The sequence below is a fragment of the Nymphalis io genome, chromosome Z (genome assembly GCF_905147045.1).
Source record: "Nymphalis io chromosome Z, ilAglIoxx1.1, whole genome shotgun sequence".
In the NCBI taxonomy this organism is placed as follows: Eukaryota; Metazoa; Arthropoda; class Insecta; order Lepidoptera; family Nymphalidae; genus Nymphalis; species Nymphalis io.
This window is the reverse complement of record NC_065918.1, coordinates 2,584,269-2,604,780: the sequence shown is the minus strand read 5'-3', so window position 1 is coordinate 2,604,780 and position 20,512 is coordinate 2,584,269. Positions and strand designations below refer to the sequence as shown.

The following is a 20,512-nucleotide window of genomic DNA, read 5'->3' as shown; positions in this document are numbered from 1 at the left end:
ATGATCACTTCTACTTTATGCGTTAATCAAATATAATTCCTTTTATACTTGTTCAACTATGATTTTGTTATGATTTAGCGCATTCTAAGTTTGGGAAGGGTGTCAGAAGCGGACGCTGGAACATATATATGCAGAGTGACAAATAATCGCGCGAGAGTTGAAAACCGTGCCACTTTGCGTATTGTGGGTGTAGTACCCAAGTTTAACGGCGACAGCTGGCTAGCTTTGCCGACACTCAGAGATGCTTACATGCAATTTGACATCGAGATCTCCTTCAAACCATCTGGTATTTCTACATTCAATGATATAATTTTGTTTTATTTTGTAATCGTAAAATACATTGAAAAAATAATGGCTCATCTTCAATCAAAATATATATAAATGTTGATACATAAAGGCCATCTTAAATTGTTTTTTTTTAATTTATACCATTTCTGTACCCAATGGTGAAAGAAAGAATGATGAATATATGATCATGTTGTTCCAGATCCTAACGGAATTATTCTATACAACAGTCAAAATAAAAACGGTACTGGAGACAACTTGATCCTTCAGCTTGTCGATGGAGTTCCAGAATTCACTCTTAAATTTGACACGTCATCTCCTTTAATTGTTACTGGTGACCGACCACTGCAGCTAAACGCTTGGCATACTATACGTCTAAGCAGGAGTGGCTCTAAAGGTACAAAATATAAATATTTATTAAGTATTTTATCTAAATCTTAAGTAAAAAAATTATATAAATTTTAATTTTCATATACATGAAAATTAAAATTTATATAATTTTTTTAGTTCAATTTCTTGTGCAATAATTTTATAAATATATGACAGAACCGACTGGTGTCCAAATTATATCATTAATCTTTTTAATAATAAAATAGCGTTCATATTTAAGTTTGTTTTGGAGTAAAAACTTTATTATAATAAAAATTCCATTCCAGTGACAATGGACGTCGATAATACTGGCCCGTTCGTAGCAGAATCGTCTAATCAGTACGAAGTGCTTGATTTGTACGCAAATCTGTACGTCGGTGGTGCACCAGCTGAACGTCCTCCCGAACTGGAAACAGTTCCAAGGTAAGTAATATGTGAAGCTTGGATATAACTTACAGCTTGCAATAGTAAAAATACGTACATAGTCCAGACAGAAGATTATGAAATGAACAAATAGATAACATTATTTGATATTATATTAATTTGATCTGTTTTCGTATTGGCAATTAAGTGAATGCAAGTATATAACATTTGTATTAAAAAAAGTGATCTAATACAAATGTGTAGTATTATTTCTATAAAAATTTAAATTGAAATTGATTTTAAATACGTAATTTTAATTCCAAATGAAAAATTTTGAGATATCAACACTATTTCATAAGTGATACCTCGTACTTAAAAATTATGAAGCCAAGAACCAGTCGTATTGGTAATAAAATACAATATAGACTTATCACTTAACATCAGGTGCCCATATTTATCATAGAAAAATAAACCCAGACCATAATATTTCACAATACGCACTCAAGTAGCGTAAGTGGATTAAAAGAGTCGGTTAGTATATCCGTGATAAATGATTATTAATTAAAAAATAGTAAGTAGCTTTTTGTTTACAGTAACAGCCTGTTAATGTCCCACTGCTGGGCTAAGGCCTCCTCTCCTTTTTGAGGAGAAGGTTTGGAGCTTATTCCACCACGCTGAGCCAATGCGTAATTGGTAGAATTTCAATGAAATTAGACACATGCAGGTTTCCTCACGATGTTTTCCTTCACCGTCAAGCAAGAGATGAATTATAAACAATGCTTTTTGTTTAATAAGTATTATTTTTATTTAGTTTTATCGGCTGCGTCAGCATGCTTATCCTCGGCAAGGAAGAAAAGAACATCGTGGTGGATAGCATTGACATGCGTAACGTGATGGACTGCAATTCTTGCACTCCCAATCTTTGTCTCAATAATGGTATATGCCAAGTAAGTAACACTATAAAGCACTGCAATTTATACCGTAAACAACTTGCATAGTAAAAGACCATGTTGTCGTTATTGTTTTGGAAATAAAGTATTTAAAACACCAAACAATTATTAAAATGAAATGGTGTTGGTTATTTGCAGGAGGCCCGCAATGAACGTGGCTACACCTGTCTGTGCCCCGCCGGATACGCGGGGCTGAACTGCGACCGTCCTGGCGAAGCGTGCCGTCCTGGTCTTTGTGGACTTGGAAAATGTACCGACACTGTCGACGGCTACAAATGCACGTGCCCCGTCACTTACACAGGGAAAAAGTAAGACTCTACCACTATCTACTATATTAATGCTTCAGCGATAGTTTCTGCGTCCAGTATAGGGAGAGCCAGATAAAAATAAGATAATTTTAATTAATATTGTTTTTCATAACACTAACGAAATATACAAAATTCTGTTTGAAATAATAATCACAAAAATGTATTTTTTCAGCTGTGAAGTAAAACAGAACATTGCCTACCCAGCATTCGCAGGCAGCGCTTACTTAGCCATAAAACCACCAAAGACTTCCCGATTCCTGCGCATGTCAATGAAGATCAAACCTAAAGCACCAGTAACAGACGGTATCATCATGTACTGTGCACAATCAGCTCGTGGCTACGGAGGGTTCACATCCTTGGCCGTACACGATGGCAGACTCGAATTCCGCTACGACCTTGGAGATGGTAAGCAATAAGATGAATAACACTAGTCTTCATTATGCAAAAAAAAATGACATAAAAACAATCGTAACTCATTTTATTTAAAGGAAACACACCAATCGTGCTTATAAGCAATAATACATTGGCACCTAATGAATGGACTGATGTGAACATCGCTCGCGTTGGACACGTTGTCTCCTTGAAGATAGGCATGACCTACAGCTATGAAGCCAAATTAGCTTCGGCTAAGGTAAGATTATTCAAATTAATGGAAATATAATTGACAAGTAGTTGGTCATAAATTTTGTTAATTTATATTTTAATTTTATAAAATAAATAACATTTAATTCATCTTTATTTATTTGTAATAGCACACTTACAACATACGTATACAGCATTGAAAAAAATAATTTATAACACAATAATAGTATATCTACTATGCATGTCAATTACAAGTGTACATAGCACTTCCAGATTCAATCTAATCAAATTCAAATTAAAAGTAACTAAAAATTATAAGTAATTTTTTTAAATGTCAAAATTAAATAATAAATAATATCATTATTATAATAAAAAGTCAACCTGCGAAATCTAATTAAAAGTATTAATTAAAACTAATCATGCATTTTATAATAATTAAGTAACTTATAGGTACCACCCACTCATCAGATATTCTACCGCAAAACAGCAATACTTGATATTGTTGTGTTCCGGTTTGAAGGGTGAGTGAGCCTGTGTAATTACAGGCACAAGGGACATAAAATCTTAGTTCCCAAGGTTGGTGGCGCATTGGATATGTAAGCGATGGTTGACATTTCTTACAATGCCAATGTCTAAGAGCGTTGGTGACCACTTACCATCAGGTGGCCCATATGCTCGTCCGCCTTCCTATTCTATAAAAAAAAAAAAAAATCTAAAGATTGAGGGAGAGTCACAAAAATTTATCTTGATGGAGAGAGTCTTATTTAAATGTGAACACTAGATAATGAGGCTTTATACATCCCATCTAGCAGTTATTCTATTATCAAACAAAGTGTTAATAGCTTATGATAATCTTGTACTGATGTGCTTTAAGTTATTAAAGTCGAGTGGGCCAGTGGAATCACTACCACAAACAAAATAATATCATAAAACTCATTATGAGCCAGTCTGCTTGTCTATAATATTTAATATAAATCGCGTCAAAATGAAAATAAGAAAACAATAAAAACTTCTTTCAGGATCTCAACTTCGAAACTTCAATGTTCGTCGGAGGAGTCGACGACGACTCGATTGTCCTTAACAACAACACAGGCGTCACCGGCGGTTTCAATGGATGCATCAAAGACGTACGTTTAAAACCAATTTTTATCAATATTTATTTATTTATTTAAAAAACTTAATTGACCACCACAGTATGTAGTTGGAACAAAAGGCGGACTTAATGTCTGAAGGCATTCTCTGCCAGTCAACCTTTAGGCTAAGCAGAAATCCGTGAAGGAAGTAAGTAACAGCCTGGCGGCTAAGGCCTCCTCTCCCTTTTTGAGGAAAAGGTTTGGAGCTTATTCCACCACACTGCTCCAATGCGGGTTGGTGGAAGGAAGTAATTATAATATATTTTTCTGGAAAATTAAAACCTAATGAATAGAAAACATCTTAACCGAAGACAGCAGATTCAACATCCAAACAAACATCATCGACGTGTCACGTACTTATGCTCGAAGGTGAAGGAAAATATTTTAAGGTAACCAGCATAATAACTGACGAAAATCTTTCAAATGTGTATCCACCAAGTCGCACTAGAGCAGCTTTGTGTAATCCCCTCAAAAAGAGAACAGGCCCTAGACCAGCGGTGGGACATTTACAGGCTGTTACTAGGCTAGGGCTAAATGATGTTTTCTGCTCGGTAGAAATGAGGTTATCAGATAGTTTGTCTTGAAAAATAATTAAAAGGTGCTCGTAAGAGAAGAGATTATTTGCATAAATTAAAATTTTGTGTTTCAGGTTACACTTCACGGCGACACTTTAGATCTCAACAACGCATCGATCCAAGCTGCTAACGTGCAGGAATGTGTCAACTATGACCGTGGAGACATTCCAGAAGTAAGTCAATAATATACATAGAACAAACAAAGCATACCATTATAGAGTAATTTAATAGTATATAAAAACTATTAATATGAATAAAATGTGTTTATTCGAAAACATCACATATTTTAACGTTTAATTTTAACAAGGCGTGAAGAGGCATCTTGCGGGCCGGCAAGGCGAAGGCGGCTAGTGCAGAACGTTTTTCTCGTCTGTACTGGCCGTCGTCGCGTTTGGACTCTACTACCACTTACCATCAGGTGGAGTAGAGTCATTTATATTTGCCGGGAGGGTATCCCGGCAAATATATATATATATATATATATATATATTTCATTACTGTTTTCCCTCGCTCAGCTCGAGATAAACTTTGAATAGTTTATTATAGATTGCCGTCCCGTTGGATTATGAGAGTTAGGGAATAGTGAGTGCACCTGTGTTTGCGCACACACCTGTGCACTATAATATCTCCTGCGTAGTTGGCTAATCTCTCTTGAGATTGGCCGCCGTGGCCGAAATCGGTCTGGAGGACATTATTATTATTATTATTATTATTTTATAATTCAGACCGAAAGTATCTGCTCACAATGTCGCAACGGGGGCTACTGTCCATCATCTGACATGACGGCCTGTACTTGCCCGCCGGGCTACAGCGGACTCTACTGCGAGACGAGAGCCCCAATCAGCCGTAGACCCCTCGGAGACCCATGCTCGGTATCGCCCTGCAGGAACGGTGGTACCTGTAAAACTGACCGTAGCCACAGGATGAACTACACTTGCGACTGTCCGCTTGGTTTCGCTGGATCGAATTGTCAAATGCGTAAGTATTATGCGAAATATTTATGTATGGTCAGACAGGGCTATCTCACGATGACGACGGGGCGTGAGCAGTTATAATGGCCTACTTAATATAGAAGACGTCACACAACACCCTCGTGCTCGGCGGGCACCGTCACGCCGTTTATGTAGCTGCTAATATGAATACTCATAGTACGCAACGCACCACCGTCATACCAGCGACGCCTCACCGTGCAGAATATAATAAAATAAGCAACCCATTCCGCGTTCACACGGCTAAAATAACGGTTTTTAAAAACGTCCAACATCACCAAATTGTTATCACAATCAGATCAATAGTTTATAAACGCATAGAGGACAGTCATACAAATATTTTTATTTATACAAATTGACTAAATGGCAACATTACTTCCAATTCAATTTCACCAAACTATCCAAGCACCAAGAAAATATTCACCTTAACGTCTAGTTTAACTTGATTTTGACGAATATTATTTAAATGAAATAAATTTAAGAGACAATTAATTGGAGAGAGATAAAAAAATATATACTTACATAAGACTACGTCGTCTTTCCAGCCCTGGAATTATTACAAAGCGTCGGCTTCAATGGAAACGGTTATCTGGAATTGCCGGCGAATTACTTGCGCTATGATCAACTAGAAGTTGAACCGGAGCTGATCGCGCTGGCGTTCCATACCGATAGCGATGGAGTTCTTCTATACCAGAAGGAAGCTCAAGTCGCCTACAATGGCGATTATATCATGCTTAGAGGTAACTTTTATCAATCTATATACAATCGTTTAGATAAAAAAAAAAATAACTTCAAACCTTATTAAGCTACTTTGTTCAGTTGATCATAAATCTAACTAAAATGTTTGTAAAAAAATAATAAATATCTCGTGCGATTTTTCGACGAGCCGTTTGGCGTGGTTGGTAGACACTTGCCTTTTCACGCCGAAGGTTTTGGGTTCGATTCCCACCCAGGACAGACATTTGTGTGCATGAACATGTCTGTTTGTAAGTCTGGGTGTAATTTTCTATATAAGTATATATTTACAAAAGAAAAGTAGTATATGTAGTATATCAGTTGTCTGGTTCCATAGCACAAGCTTTGTACAAACTTAATTTGGAGTCAGATAGTCGTGTGTGAAAAATGTCCCAGGATATTATTATTATTATTATTATTGACAATGTTCTTGTTTCTTAGTGGAGCGAGGAGTTGTGGTCATGGAATGGGATCTGGGAAGCGGCAGAAATATCATTTCCGTTGATGACGTACAAGTTAATGACGACGAACGACACGAAGTAAGATTATTTACATTAAAAACGCTGTTTTTTCTTCTTATGAATACATAACTTTTAACTTGTATACATATGTTGAATGTAGTACAATATTTAATGTCTAGAGATGAAATGTACATAAGTATAATTATATGCTTCGTGTTATTAGGTGATTGTGAAAATTTACGAAGATAACCGCGTCGAGCTGACTGTGGGATCGAAAACGAAGACTGGAATGACCAACGGCATCTCCAATGTTATGAACGCCGATTCAAACATATATATTGGTAAGGTTATAGATTTTTTTATTTATATATTTATGTATTTATTTATGTCTACGTAGATATTACTTAGTAAAAAAGACTTTTTTTTTAATTTTTAATTTTGCTCATTTTTATATATTGCTTTATTTATTTAAGCTTGTACTTTCTGCCCAACATTTGATTTATGCTTTTCTAAGTACCTCAAAGAATGGCTGGAAAAGGACTCTTTGATTGAGTTCGACTCTGTACATTTTTTTTTAAATTTTTATATTGATCATTTAATTACACACTGAACATAAATTATATTCTAAAATTCTATATATATTTTTGTCCCAGGTGGTATTCCAGAGAATCTGAACACGCAGTTCAACTACCCAGGCCTCGTGGGATGTATAGAACAAGTGGAGTTCAAGGGAGACCGCAGTGTTACCCTCGGCGCGGTCGCGGTGGCGGGTAGAAATACCCAGCCTTGCAAAAAGTGAGCATATAACATAATGTTATTGCATAAGGTCGTATGTAAGAATTGTATATATTGAAAAGCGTACTGTCCGAATATCTATTTAACATATATTGGTATAATCCTTAAATTTTTCCTGCGCTCTATCACTTGTTCATTAATAAATAACAAAACTTTTAAAGCAATAAAAAAAATAATACTGGTATTATTATATAAAAGTTATTTGCAGCTTAAAACTAGAAATATACATTTTTTTACATACGATTTTTTGTACTAACCTTCAATAACTTGACATCATAGATACTTAATTAACATATTAACTAAATTACGAATTAACTAACATTTAGATAATATTACTTCAGCATGCTTTATCGATGTCAAAGATTAAAATATAATTAAAATAGATCAGTTACGGTATTAAATTGTTAAACAAAGTTTTTTAAATGTTTTTTAACATATATCAAGACAAACATTAGAGACTTTAAAATAGCTTATAAAACACTAAGCAATATATAACATAGTGTTTTGTAATATTATACAAGATTCATACATTTCGAACAGTAGCTGTTTTGCAAGCATTACTAAAATATCTTTAGATGTTTACTAAGCCATTTCTCAAATTAAACAATTTATTCCACGCTGCTCGGATACCTAGCTCCATGTTTCCAGATGTATATCCCTTCTTTGAAGAAATCGATGTTTTCGAATCACCCCCACCTAGATATTATTTTAATTCCAACAATAGACCCATTCCATTCGCCTTAATGCCGTCCCTATTCAGCTTTATTCTATGCATTTTTCTACACAGCAGCTTGATCGGTTTACTCTTAACTCTTAATTAAACATTGGTAAGTATATTTTAAATTGTTATTTTTATTAAATATCAGTTAGATGTATCAATTCGAAGATAATTTGTGATAAAATAGATGAATATATTATATATTGTTGAGATATTCTATATTCGAGTAAAGGCTTTCGTTATAATATATAATGCAAAAGCAAATAATACATTCGAAGTATGTTAGAGCAAACAGATCAGCGGATAGAAGCTGTGGATCTTAATAGATGATTAAAATCCGAAGGAACGGATTTCAAATCCGAGCAAAGTATAATGAGTTTTTGTATTCATAAAATTCTTGTTTGCAACTCACGAGGTCTCCAGTAAAACGAAACACCGTCGAATCTGTGTGTGAGTAGCGAAATATAAGAGGAAGCCTTCCTCCAGCTGTGGAACGTTACCGAGCCGTGATTTTACTTTAACAAAAAAATAGTTATATATGACTATGAAAATATATTTAAAAGTTGTTTTTTTTTTCATTATGATATTTTTTTTTGTGTTTCACAATTAGCCTTATTTAATGTTTTTATAAGAATAATAACAATTTTGTACATCCAATCTTTAACAAGATTCGTTTTCTAAACTTTCAATATTTAATGTCAATGGTATTCCAAATCAAAACTGCTATAAGGTTTATTTGCAATTATTATTATATAAAACGTAATTAAACTTAAATGTTTCTTTTTACTTGTATTTAATACTATGTTTTAATTTCAGTTAACGATCATAGTTCACTCGAGCACACCACGTCGAAGGAACGTCGTATAATCTCTCTAGATAAGTTTCAAGTTCCAAGCGAAAATGTCAATTGATAAAATTTAAGGCTGAAGTTTAATAACTTCAACATTCAATGAAATTCAGTCACATTATCCATTTTTTTTCTTTAAAATAAACAAATCTTACGGCTTTTAAACTTGTTACTGGTTTTGGTAGGGATTTTACTAAGATATATACCCTCGTATTTAGTATTAAGATAACTTCACCATTGAGGACAATACTGCTAGATTAGATTACTTAAGTAACTTGAAATGTTATTGTAATAATAAACTATATTATGTCTTAAAGCAGATTCAAATTTCAAATGGACATTTTACTGGACAGTATATCCTGAATAACACACGGGTGCTCTTCCCTCTAGAGCGTTGTATATGGTGCCATAAAATTTGAATGTAAACGTAGTTAGGAAAATATTAACTTTTTTTTAAATATATCTTGCTTATCAAGCTTTGTTATATCAAATACCACAGCGATATCTTTGTTTAGTTTCACGGACACTAACCGTTATCTAAGAATTTTATAGGAAGCTGCAAGGTTCTTGATTTATTCGTACGTCATGTGCCAAAACTGGTTATATATTAATTTACGACATTCCTTATAAACGTTGCTAAGCGGCTGTTTAGGTAAACACCGATCTATCTCTTTCGGTCATAATTCATTTGACATTCGAGAGAAGAAGACACAGCATTGTTTAATTAATCACTAGCGAAACAACGTTTATAAGAAATGCCGTTAGTTTCTGCCACTGCCATACAATTTGCTTTCTTTATGATGATTATTTTTAAGTTAATTAGATAGTACACCAGTTATCTAAGACGGATATTCTAATTTTAAATATTTACATAATAATTTGATTGTTTGTAAAATTTCAGTGAATCTTTAAATTGTTTTTGTGAAATCAACTGCGGTCGCATTTAACTTGAATATATCGCGAGTGATTTGTTTATCCGTTTTTACATATTTTATATGATATTACAAAATTATATTTGCATGAAATGTATTTGTTGTTTTTAAGAATAGCCTAGCTAAGAATAAATGTGGCATTAAATACCAATTGTTACGCGGATATAATTAATAATTTTAACGGTGTAATCGTTTGAACTCATCTCGAATTCAATTTCAATGAACCTGCCTACATGTTGTATTGACTATCTGTGTATTGCTGCTAAATGAACAAATGCAATTATTAAAAATAAAAAAATATATAAAAATATTAAGCATCTTTTATTTTTATCTTTTACTTATAATCTCAAATAGTAACACTATCCTGCTTTATGATCATTTCTACCTTCTTAATCAGTAAATATTTTACTGAAATAAACACGTATTTGTGTATACCAAATATAGTCTGTGCCTTACAACCCCTTGTGATCCGAACGTGAAAGGTACGTGAACATCTAAGTAGGAAATTTGGAATTCTTTATGCAATATTTCAACAAAAAAAATAGTTCAGATATAATTCAATGGGAAATACAAGCTATAATCCATCATTTTTAAGCATTTTGAGCCGGTTGGCGTGGTTGGTAGATACTTGCCTTTCACGCCGAAGGTTGGTTGGTCACGCCGAATCTATATAAGTATATATTTACAAAAGAAAACTAGTATATGTAGTATATCAGTTGTCTGGTTTCCATAGCACAAGCTCTGTACAAGCTTAATTTGGGATCAGATGGCCGTGTGTGAAAAATGTCCCAGGATATTTTTAATATTATATATATATATATATATATACGCACCACGATTATCCTAGAGAGTAGAGAGAAGGTATAAGGGCAGAAGAGGGCGTCACTGTTTGCCATCACCGCATACGTCACTCTTGTCTCCAAAGAGCACAGATAGATATTTCAAAACAAAAAATATATAATAATAATATATATAAAATACCGTTCGTTACTTATTAGTTCTGTGTAATAATAAACATTTTTCATTTAAAGCAAGAACGTTTTATTTGATGACTTAGATGATGACATATCTTCTAATTTACATTTTAATTTTCTATTGGTTCAGGTGTAGAAAATACAGAATATAGAAAATTCAGGCACTTATTAACTGCTACAGTTTTACTGCTACACCACAATCACTGCTGACATTTTTACTTCGGTCTTGTATTGTGCATACACAGTGCGGTCTTGCATTGTTGTGTTGCAGAATAACGCCCTTTCTTTTGATAATCTCCGGATACTTTTCGTTTAAGGATCGGTACATGCGATTCAATTGTTTATTATATAGGTCTGCATTAATAGTTTTTCCAGGTTTTAGCACTTCAAAGTGATCAATTCCGCGAATAATCTACCAAACACACAAAAGCGCCTTTTTTGGGTTTAAACCAGTCTTCGCAGTACTTCGTGGTGTTTCATTTGGAGAGAGCCACTGCCTTTTTTGTTTTGGATTATCATATAAGACCCATTTTTCGTCTACTGTAATCAAACGATCATGTATGGTGCCGTTGAAGCAATACGTTAAATGTGATGGATCGGTTGGCTTTGTTCTCTTCGAACACATAAATCTAATTGTAATAAGCTTTGTTATAGATTCAAGATACATGAAAAAATGTTGTTTTGTGCATAGAATGTATTAGGTTTAGATATGAAGCCAATACAATAATAGTATTATATAAATAAAATTAATAAATTTTATTTTACGAGTCAAGATGGCAACACTACTTCTATACATCAAGCTTTTCATGAAAAAGCTGAACGGATTGCTTAGAATAATTTTATTGCATACAATCATGTCTTCTCTAAATATATTTATTACAAACACAACAATCAGTGCATAGTTAATTCATGGTAAGCGTACTAAATTTAGTATGTAGTAAGCTGGAACCTTTGCCTCCTAAGGCAGGCGAAGCCGCGAGCGAATACTACTACGAAATTAAATTTTAATAATACTATTGTGCATCCTTTCAAAGGTTCTGGTGGAACCACAAGAAGTGTTATCTTTAAATTAACTCTGCCAGATGAATAACACATTCCTTTACGATCTCCATGCCACTTCAATGCAAGGTAATGCGCGCATATTTTCTTTATTGGGCCAATATAATTGGCATATTTCAATATTAGATCATAAAAATTCATCCTTTTTTCATTTTCAATCCACGCCAACTCTTCAGGATTGGATACCATCGAAGCACAGCCGGTCTTCTTCTAACTGCACAATTCAGATCTCACTGGATTGTGTTTATTGAAATTCTTGCTCACGATTACGTTCTTCTTCTAGGTGGTATGCGGTAATTTTCTATCTATTATAGATGAGTAGCTAGCTAGCACCAACATCCGTGACATTTCATATCGTTTACGGTCAATAGACAAACGCAAGTCTCTTTTCTTATCTGTTTCTAGAAAGCGAGTGATTTCGTGTTTTCACGTGAGATTTCGTAGTGAGTGCGGTTAGCAGACGGACGTGACTCTCATTCTTCATGCGTTTCTAGAAAACATGAGATTTCTCTGAGATCTACTTTCTTGACTTACTCTAGTAACAGTGATATTTCGTGATGATTGCGGCCATCAGCTACTCGCTGTTCTCGTTTGGAATTCGTCTCTATAGATCGGGAAATCGCTTTGCACCTACGATCAGAGCTTAATCGAATCTCACGTGTTTCCCGAAATTCCGCAATTCGTGTTTCAGCGCGGCAAGACCGATCTACGTTCAATTGACTTTCACGTTGTACGCCACTCTCTACAGATCGTGACGCAGCGTTACTTCGTCTATTAGCATTAAGACGCAATTCGCGTTCATAAGAAGTCTCTTGGGACCGAGATGCGGCACTTCTAGAACGCTGCTTGACACTTTTCTCAATCGTGATTGTTTGGCTTGAGCAGAAGCCGACGATAGGTTAGATCGTTTTCGAGAGGGCTTTCGAGAAGGATTCTTACAAATTTTAAATATTTAACAAAATAATTGCCGATATTTTTTTTACTGAAATATGAAATGAAAATATAATAATGCTTTTTGTTACTTTTATGAAAAAGTACTTAGTAATAGGTCGCATTTTTGTACACTGTTCTTATTTGTTGTAATTTCTGTTCAGCTTTGTATGACCTCCTATTCTATTCTCTTTTATTTGATTCTATGGCTACATTTTTTATTCGACTTCTGCTTTCGATGATACAAAGCTAAGCAAACAAATATTGTTTTATTATTATTGTATACGATTACTTGTAATCGACATCGGCCTGTTACAATTTTATTCAAAGTATTGAACAGTGAAAAATGTTTTATAAGACTCAAAATAAAACAACAAACAACAAAAGTAAGATACAAATCGTTCAGATTATGTAATATTCAAGTCCTTGTAAGCATCGTCAATCGTTTGAAACTCGCAGATGGCATTGAATGCCATCTTGAATTTAAAATTCTAAGAAATAATATGAACACTTTAGGTGAATAAGAGAACTAAATTTAAAGCGTCTTACGCCTGGTAAAAGTGCCTGAGTTATCTAAGGAACTGGAATAATTAACTCGCAGTAAAATGTTATACGATGTAAAGAAGCTTTGTATACATACAAGAAAACGTAATATTGAAAAAATACTTTATTATTCAGTGTCGTAACAAACATTATACGTAAAAAATAGTAAGTCTGTTTTAAATTTCTTAATACGAAAAAGTATTTTAATCAAACTATGAAAACGAGTTATTCTTACTAATTATATAAATGCGAAATGCGTTTGTTTGTTTGTAATGCTTTCACTAAACAGTCTTAACTACTCAATCGATCATCATGAAATTTTGCATACAAGTTTTCTTCTCAAGGGTACAAAAAAGGGCAGCTTAGGGTACCAGCGTATACACGCAAAAGACAAAGACCGCCCCTCTAACACACGGGTGAAGCCGCGGACGGATACTAGTATGAAAATAAATCAAAAACATTTAAATGCATTAAAATTCGTTTAACATATCACAAGTTTTAGTTAAAGCTTGGTGTTATAAGGTATTTATTTAAGTTAGACGACACCAACCAATTAATAGTCCTTTGGTGAGCAGCTAGCGTGCTAAACTATATAATTGGACAGCAATTTATAGTTAAGGACCTACATTCGTAGGCAACCGTTTATGAAAGTTAAATTAAGTTGTTGAAATATCAGAAACAGATTTCATTATTCCAGTGGGAGGAATTCATCCATAATCAAGGTATTACTAATTTTTTACATTTTCCCCTACAATTAAGCCTTAAGCCTGAGCTATGATAGCACGTAAGCAGCGCGTAATATCACGTACGCAATCTTAACCCAAGTAATCAAGATCGAACCTGTATCTTTCACATTGCTAGTCGATCTATGACGTTGAGGTGAAACAACTTTAATTAGTATGTTTTAAAATAAATATATAAGTAAATTAATTTGTAAATCTCTATAGGAATTAAATTCATATAGTTCTAAAAAAAATTCTAATAAAAAATTAGGATGAAATCTAGTTTAAAAAAATGGATGAAATAAAACACGCGATAATAGTCCTTACAGCTTGGATCAAAGATGGAAAATTAAGTGCCTGTCAGTTAAACAGGTTCATCTTTCAATTCATCAGAAAGTTTACACATGACTTACATGACTTTCTTGTACCACCTCCTTCACCTTTCTACAATCGGTGAACTAGGCAGCGTGAGAGCGAACACTTCTTCGTCATCAACACTCCACAGATTCGCACGAAACATTGTTTCATCGGCATAACAATTTGGGCCATGCAAGAGTGAATTGGCATTCCCTTAGCAAGTGCGTTCCATCTACAGTACTGGTATAATTAAAATACTAAAACAAAAGAAACCTTATCCGTCTGCTTTACCTTTGCTATTGCTTTACATTTGTTATGAAAATGTTGAGGGATTCGTCGTAACGTAAATTGCTTTTAAAATAAATATTGCTAAACAAAATAAATTCTTAGAAGAAGCTCTTGTGAGGTAAATATATGTATACATACCTTGTGAAACAAAAATGTAATTCATTTTATATTTTCTACTTTCCGAGACATAGGAGCTTATCTTATAAATCCCAACTTTCTAACTTAGGACTGATGCTGCGAATGTCTTGACCAAAATCCCAAAATCCCAGGATCTTGGTATCTGCAGTCTTATAGGCATGGGTGTATTTATCAAACGGTCAGGGGGCACCTGTCGGGGGAGGCAGTTATTGTAGGAACGGCAGTCTAAGCGCCTTTCATAATCCTTACTAATTTTTTGTTACCTTTAGATAAGACTTTTCTTAAAGACATTATAGAACTTATCAACGTCACACAAATGATCTAAAACTTATTATTACTTACCTACCTAATCTTAATATACCATAATTAATCATTTGTAATGCGTCTTTTTCGTTAATTTTAAAAAGATTCATTTCTTATTTTCCTGTTTGTCCAAATCTTAATGTACCAAGTAATAAATTAGGGTAATAAAAAACTATCGCCCAATATCAATTCTGTCCTTTTTCTCAAAGTTTTCGAAAAAATGGTATATCTAAGGTTTTGAAAACATGTAGACCATCTCAAGTACCCAGCGTCACAAGTGGTATCTCACACATTTCTAAAAAAACTTATCATTTTAACTTCCATTAGCTTATTATCATTTTTGTGGTTTTTTTTTATTAGATTAAGTATATTATTCTATATGTTTTCTGAGTTTTATCTTTTTTAATTTTATGTTAATTAAATGATACTAGGGTAATTGTGTGTTATGTAATGATTATATGTACATTTGTTACTCATATATATCTGATATGATAGATAAAGCATTTCATATTTAAACACTTTTGAACAAATACATCTTACTTGGTATTGCATTAAATCTATTTCCCGTTTTACTGTTCAAAACCAAACCTTGCCAATAGGTTTATATTGAGAATCGGAATATTCGCGTAATCCGAATTATCAACTCTGCACTAGAGAACCCGAACTAATGGAACTCTCCGTCAAAATCCGATATACTATAAATGTACTAGTAATTTATTCTATGTATGTTATACCAACACTAACTTTTCCTATGCTTGATTTATTTTTATCACTTTGTGCTTAGCGGTAAAGGCAAACGTTAAGAGATATCTCGAAAGAAGAAGAGGAAAAGGCTTGCAAAAAAGAAGTTTTTGTCCACCAGAATGCTTCTAATATATCCCATAGAAGTGTTACATTTTAATGGAAATACTTTTATATTGTGTTCGTTGTAAATCGATTTAGTTATATGGAAATATAAGAATATTTAGTAGAATCATTTATCTCAATCTATCAATAAAGAAAAACCCCGAAACAAAAATTTAGCCACGAAGTCAGAAGCAGTCAATAGTTAAGATTTTACACTTTTCGACATAGTTTGCTTAAAAAATATTAATTATACGCCCATTCAATTACAGTATTTCTGCTTAAAAAATTATGATTACTTATTCATTTACATATTCATGATTATGATTACTTATTTCATGTAACAACCACTCAATCAATTTCACGCTTGATATTTTCCTTAAATTAAAATCAATCGTTAATAATAAAAAAATATACTAAATATGAAAGTAACGGTAAGTGTGTACTACTATGTATGATAATAATCTATTCATGTACTTTCAACACTATTACTTACAGTGTCATTTAATTAGCATAAAGCGGCCACCTCCACCGACTGTCTTTCTGCTACGAAAAAGAAAAAAAAATGCAATATACACATTATTTTTTTAGGTAAATATAATTCTGATAATTTTAATAGAATTCTTACATTTTTCGGAGATAAAGTGCCAAAAGCAAAGATGGGATCCATCCATGAAATACATCGAACAAAAATATGATTCTAATATCTTAGATAAAATATATCGTATTAAAGGGAATCATTTTTTTGACAAAAGGCGGTTTGTAAATACAGCACAATTTAATAAGTGGCTTCGAAATGAAGCCGTCGATGGTTTTGACGAATCAGCTGCGATAACTGAAAGAGAAAATTTAGAAGAATTAGTAGAAAATGAATTAATAAACGCCTTAGCAAAAAAATCATCAGCTATTTTGGATAAACCATATGTACAAAAAAAGGGGAGAAATGAATTCTTGGTAATCAAGACAGATTTAAAAGACCCATTTGTGACAATAATACCAAATGACATTTATTATAATTCTGAAAAGAAATGCGTTAACTGGATGGATGATTGCAATCAAAAGGGCTTGCGCGAGAGATTGTTGCAAAAAGTAAATTCTCCTTACAAGTAGATCTAGGTATTTTTTTAAACGATAAATAGTTACTGTAAATTCAAATAAACAAAGTATATCTTTCCTGAAATCATGGTAGTTTTATATAATTTCCTTAACTTTTAAGATTAATAAGAGGGTTGGTAAGTTACATGTGTATATATTATATTTATATATTATGCAAGATAAGTTCATCTATAATCAAATCATCAATCGGTTCATCTGCTTGGGAGCTACGATGAACCGATTTTGATTCAGTCTTTTAAGGATATCGCCAACGATTTTTATTTCTTATATTTATAAGTGTCACATTCTATTTTAGTTCAATTAAATGAACAGCTAATTAAACAAACAGAACAAGTTTGTTCAAATGATAAAAAAGCAGACCATTAAGACAGATACGCTCAGAAGAAATATCTCGACCTGAGGAGAAATGGTGATGGAAACCCGGCGGGATTGTGTTTTTTTTGCCGAAATTTCAGATTTACAATTAAATTAATCCTTTTTTTGGCGTTTAAATTAATACTTAGTTATCCTTTTACATAAAATGACAGTACAAACTAAATTATCACTTATATTTTCGACGATTAAATATTTTTTGCTTTGGGACAATCCTTTTCAATTAACATTGAAAATCTGAGATTAGAAAATCAACAATCGAGGTTATATTCGTTCTGTTGGCGAATCGTTGAACCGAAGGCTTTATATTCTTGCTTAAATTTAGAGATTCAGCTTCAATAGAGCTTACAATCACTTATTATATTACTATATATAATATAATCACTTATTATTCACTTTTTATATATACAAATAAATATTTAAATATATATTTTAAGACCTTTGTCTACATCCAACATAAATTTACACATCTTATAAATAACAACGCCCCAGGTTATAAGGTCCTTAAAATAATACATTAATCCCAATTAATGAAAGTTCATCGCATGTTCTCCTTCTTATAATGCTATCTTTCTTGTATCAGAAAACCATCAAAGCCATAATAAATTAAATACACTTTCATTACTCGTATTTTATACGTAAGCCTAATGAATACGGCAGACGAATAGCAAAAAAGTACTTAAAGACTCAATTTAACAATCCCACAAAGAGGTGGTTAATGGAATCGATGACGAAAAAAGGATTATTGTTTTCAGCGAAAAGACACACACTCCTCTTTCTGCGTAGATTTTCCGCTTGGAATATATCTACCACCAAATTGAGCCACCCCAGTCTTTCACGTTTCTTACTTATTATTTTTATTTCGTTAATACTGAAGCAAACGGAAATCTAGAGCTTATTTAAAAACCTTTAAAATTAAAAAAATATATGAAAAATTGATCAATGATTTATTATTATTATTGACTCTGAAAGAGGAAGTGATTATTTTGTCGTAAAATTGGTTAAACATAAAACAGATTGCTGGCATTTGGTTAAACATAAAACAGATCCAGCATACGGCAATCCGTATTTTTTAAGAATGTTGTGTAAGCAGCTGTCGCATATCAAACCACGTCTAGCATCTCTGTCGCTAGAGGGGTCGACAAAGATATGTTGAGTTTTTACGTCTAAGGAAATTCATCTACGTACCATAAAACAACCATACCTAAAATTTACAATTTCTCGAGTAGCATTGAACAAATTGGGGGTTTGCGTTTGAGTTGGGGAGGACGTCTATACATCCAGTGTCTTCTGTCGTTGCTGAAGAGACATATTCTTGTCTCATCAAAAAACAAAACTGAACTTTAATTTCCAACGTCCAATGAATGCGTATTTGCCACAATTAATTTGGGGCCAGCTGTACTTTCGTTACTTAGTAATATTATAAAAATTAAAGTTTTTTATATAAGTTCCCAAAGACGGCTGGATGGATGAAAAATATGGATAAATATAATAATAATATTAAGACAATTCGAGATAACACTAGAAACGCGGAAGCAAAATAGTAGAGCTAGTGGAGAGTATTACATTTGATAAGCTACTAAGCAGCTTATCAAATGTAAAATACATCTCAATCAATCGAAAAAGTCAAAATACCACACTCATATAAATATATAGGCATCGGTTTATTTTAGATAAAGCAAAATTAATACATTTTTTCTGAATTGTACCGATTGATAATCATATAAATCATGAAATAACTGTTGTTTAAAATATGAAAAAAAATATGTAAAGTTTATCATTTTAACCTTTAAATATTAAAAAAAACATGTTTTCGTCAAGCAATCGTCTCCAATGACAGAAAACCGTCCTGACCGATTTTGTATCAACGGAATTATTTATTAATTAAGTTTATTAATTAAGTATTATGTATCAACGGAACTAAGAAAAACAAACTCTAAATCATATAAGATAATGTATACAAAATTATAAATTCAACGAATAGCAAATGTCCCCTTGGTGGTAAGCTTTATGTAAGGCCAGCTTTGTACTATCCACTCATTGGTTATTCTACCGCGAACCCAGTTTTGTATCCGTAATCCAGTTTGATGGATGAACGAGCCAGGCTAATCACAAGCACAAGGGAGATAACATCTTCATTGTCAAGGTTGGCAGGGAATTGACTTTGTAAGCAATGGTTACTATTTTAGACTTTTGGTAATAAATAGACCATTATCATAAGTTAATAAAACGAAATCGTAAAATACCATGGAATAAAACGATTCTTTCAGACCTTCTTTCGTTAAACATATCCGAGAATCAATAAGTTCCAAAAATATCTGAGCGTATATACATGTGCAGACATATGCAAATGCCTATAACGCTCGATATTTGAACGGCAAAATGTTGTACAATATTATCTTAACTAGGTTTATTTTCTTCTATCTCAACAATAAACAACGACATCCGTTAACTTATTTTGTATTTTCATACGTTTTAGTAAAAACATTTTTGTGACTGATATTCTGTAGTAAATAAAATATATGTCATTTTTATTTTTTAAATTTAAATTTTGAATTTGAATCACATCCTTATTAATCATATATGCTATAATATTAAAATACCTCTTGTATTAATAAAAAAGTAATATTTGCCTTGCTTAATTTAAAAAACAAACACAGTACATTTTACTAGGTCCAACCAATTCATCAAATTATGTAATACTTAATAAAAAAGTTTGCATTATACATTTTATTACACTTTTACATTTGACCTATACAGTTGTAAATTATTTCTCACGCTTAAAAGTGAGAACGATCTCGATTCATTCCGGGTGGGAGGTAACC

At 32.8% G+C, this 20,512-nt stretch overlaps 1 protein-coding gene and 1 long non-coding RNA gene across 18 annotated transcripts in view; both read left to right on the top strand.

Annotated features, from left to right (window-relative positions):
* Positions 1-10,352, top strand: part of LOC126780312 (basement membrane-specific heparan sulfate proteoglycan core protein) — a 148,292-nt gene extending 137,940 nt beyond the window's left edge. For all 17 annotated transcript variants that reach the window (XM_050504673.1, XM_050504672.1, XM_050504663.1 and 14 more), the window contains 15 exons: positions 79-286; positions 488-682; positions 942-1,077; positions 1,829-1,964; positions 2,106-2,275; positions 2,448-2,680; positions 2,764-2,906; positions 3,877-3,984; positions 4,640-4,738; positions 5,291-5,543; positions 6,100-6,294; positions 6,731-6,828; positions 6,974-7,091; positions 7,404-7,545; positions 9,080-10,352. In XM_050504673.1, coding sequence (XP_050360630.1) covers positions 79-286; positions 488-682; positions 942-1,077; positions 1,829-1,964; positions 2,106-2,275; positions 2,448-2,680; positions 2,764-2,906; positions 3,877-3,984; positions 4,640-4,738; positions 5,291-5,543; positions 6,100-6,294; positions 6,731-6,828; positions 6,974-7,091; positions 7,404-7,545; positions 9,080-9,083 — 2,238 coding nt within the window. In that variant the 3' untranslated portion in view covers positions 9,084-10,352. The remainder of the gene's footprint in view (positions 1-78; positions 287-487; positions 683-941; positions 1,078-1,828; positions 1,965-2,105; positions 2,276-2,447; positions 2,681-2,763; positions 2,907-3,876; positions 3,985-4,639; positions 4,739-5,290; positions 5,544-6,099; positions 6,295-6,730; positions 6,829-6,973; positions 7,092-7,403; positions 7,546-9,079) is intronic.
* A 6,117-nt stretch (positions 10,353-16,469) lies between these two features.
* On the top strand, positions 16,470-17,714 carry LOC126780334 (uncharacterized). Its single transcript, XR_007670484.1, has 3 exons — positions 16,470-16,633; positions 16,712-16,790; positions 17,611-17,714. It is a non-coding gene; the product is annotated as an uncharacterized LOC126780334 (long non-coding RNA).
* The last annotated feature ends 2,798 nt before the right edge of the window (positions 17,715-20,512 follow it).